General features: G+C 34.5%; 1 protein-coding gene across 1 annotated transcript in view; it reads left to right on the top strand.

The window, feature by feature from the left end:
- Positions 1-1663, top strand: part of LOC107555022 (WD repeat and FYVE domain-containing protein 2-like) — an 8917-nt gene that overhangs the window by 2988 nt on the left and 4266 nt on the right. Inside the window, exons 2-4 of the mRNA XM_016237707.1 lie at positions 417-484; positions 830-903; positions 1019-1077. Of these exons, the coding sequence (XP_016093193.1) occupies positions 417-484; positions 830-903; positions 1019-1077 (201 nt within the window). The remainder of the gene's footprint in view (positions 1-416; positions 485-829; positions 904-1018; positions 1078-1663) is intronic.

The raw sequence follows: 1663 nt of genomic DNA, 5'->3' as shown, positions 1-1663 counted from the left end.
TTAATTGTGTTAAATTATTTACATTTTTTTTAACAGCCCCAACAATCATTTTAAAGTCATAATTTTGGTTTTAGAGATTTGTTAAAGCAAAATCCTTTCTTCACTTAATATACATATATTCCATAAAACATATGGCCTACCATTTTGTCCCAGCCCTATGATTTTGAGTACCCTGATCCTGGCTACGTTTTTAACTTGGCAGCCAAATTTAGTTTGAGGTCTTATTATGTCTGGCGATAAGGTGATTAGGATGGATCTTAGCCAACGACATGTATTCTTAGATGTGTGTCCTGGTAATTTGTGCACTGTATTGCATGTCACTTTGGTAAGAAAGTGTCTGGTAAACAGATGTATGTACAATTTCTAATCAAGATTATTATTTATTATGTTTAATTACTTATTTTAATTTGTTTTAGGACAATCCGTGTGTGGTTGAAGAGGGACAGTGGTCAGTACTGGCCCAGTGTCTATCACACAATGCCAGGTGAGTCCTCAGCCCAACACAGTTCCTGTGCAGCTTTCTGAGAGCAACATATATCTGAACATTATGGGACATGCAACCACATGGCTTCAGGAATTTTACTACAAAAGTAAAAGGGTGACGTGAAACCAGTATGGGCACGAACTTTAGTTTGTTTTCCCGTTCAGACAGGAGTTTCATTTCTCAGTAATGATGTCACATTTTTTGCTTGCTTTCTAGTTAACTAGTGCAGACTGTGACTAAGAGGTCACTGGCTCTCAGTACAGGGTGTTTGTTTATAGTCAAATGCTGATCAATGGATTTTGCTGGATAGATTCTCATACTAATCGCCTTTGTCTTATGTTGCAGTGGCGTGTTCATGTATGTCATTTAACCCAGAGACAAGGAGGATCTCTGTAGGGTTGGAAAATGGCACTGTATCGGTATGTTAATTAAGCATTATTCATACACACACCTGTTTTCTGTGTAGTAATATGTCATCAGCAGGTTCTTAGATACATTGCTAAGCATCATTAAGCCAGGTTTTCCTCTTATCAGGAGTTTGTCTTATCGGAGGACTACAACCAAATGACTCCTGCACGAACATATCAGGGTGAGTAACAAATACAGTCTCACACAATTAAGTTTGTTTTCTTAAATTACATAAATCATATGAACATGTTCAAGCATCACAATCTATCTTTGCCTGTCATTTGAAATATCAGATAAAGTAATATTTCTACTCTGAGAAAATAATTTTAATTTGTTGATACCCTTGAAAAGGGTTTTAATCAAATTAATCCAAATTTCATTTGACATTTTTAGGACAAGATTTAGGTTTCGATTTTAAGTAACTCAAGTATGGTTTTTGCATGAAAATTGCCAGAGTGTGTTAAAATTTAAACAAATGTCAGGGAAAAAAATGCATGTGGCATTTCATAAAGAAAGGTCCAATTTTTAGAAGGCAGGATAACTTTCCTTATATACTGTATCATAATATTTCTGGTTGTACTAGCCATTTGAGTAAATCTAACTAGTTTATTTCTTGTTTGTTTTTATTTTCTTAGATGTTATTCTAGAACATATAGAAGAAATATATTCCAGTCCCATCCATGTAACACCAACCAAAGAACAATAGAGAACATTCATTTAATAGCCATGCACAACATTGTGGTCAGATCAGAACTATATATATATATATAT

Source organism: Sinocyclocheilus grahami, unplaced genomic scaffold (genome assembly GCF_001515645.1).
Source record: "Sinocyclocheilus grahami isolate Dianchi unplaced genomic scaffold, SAMN03320097.WGS_v1.1 scaffold523.1, whole genome shotgun sequence".
Lineage (NCBI taxonomy): Eukaryota > Metazoa > Chordata > Actinopteri > Cypriniformes > Cyprinidae > Sinocyclocheilus > Sinocyclocheilus grahami.
The sequence above is the reverse complement of the archived record's forward strand: the minus strand, read 5'-3'. Positions and strand labels throughout refer to the sequence as shown.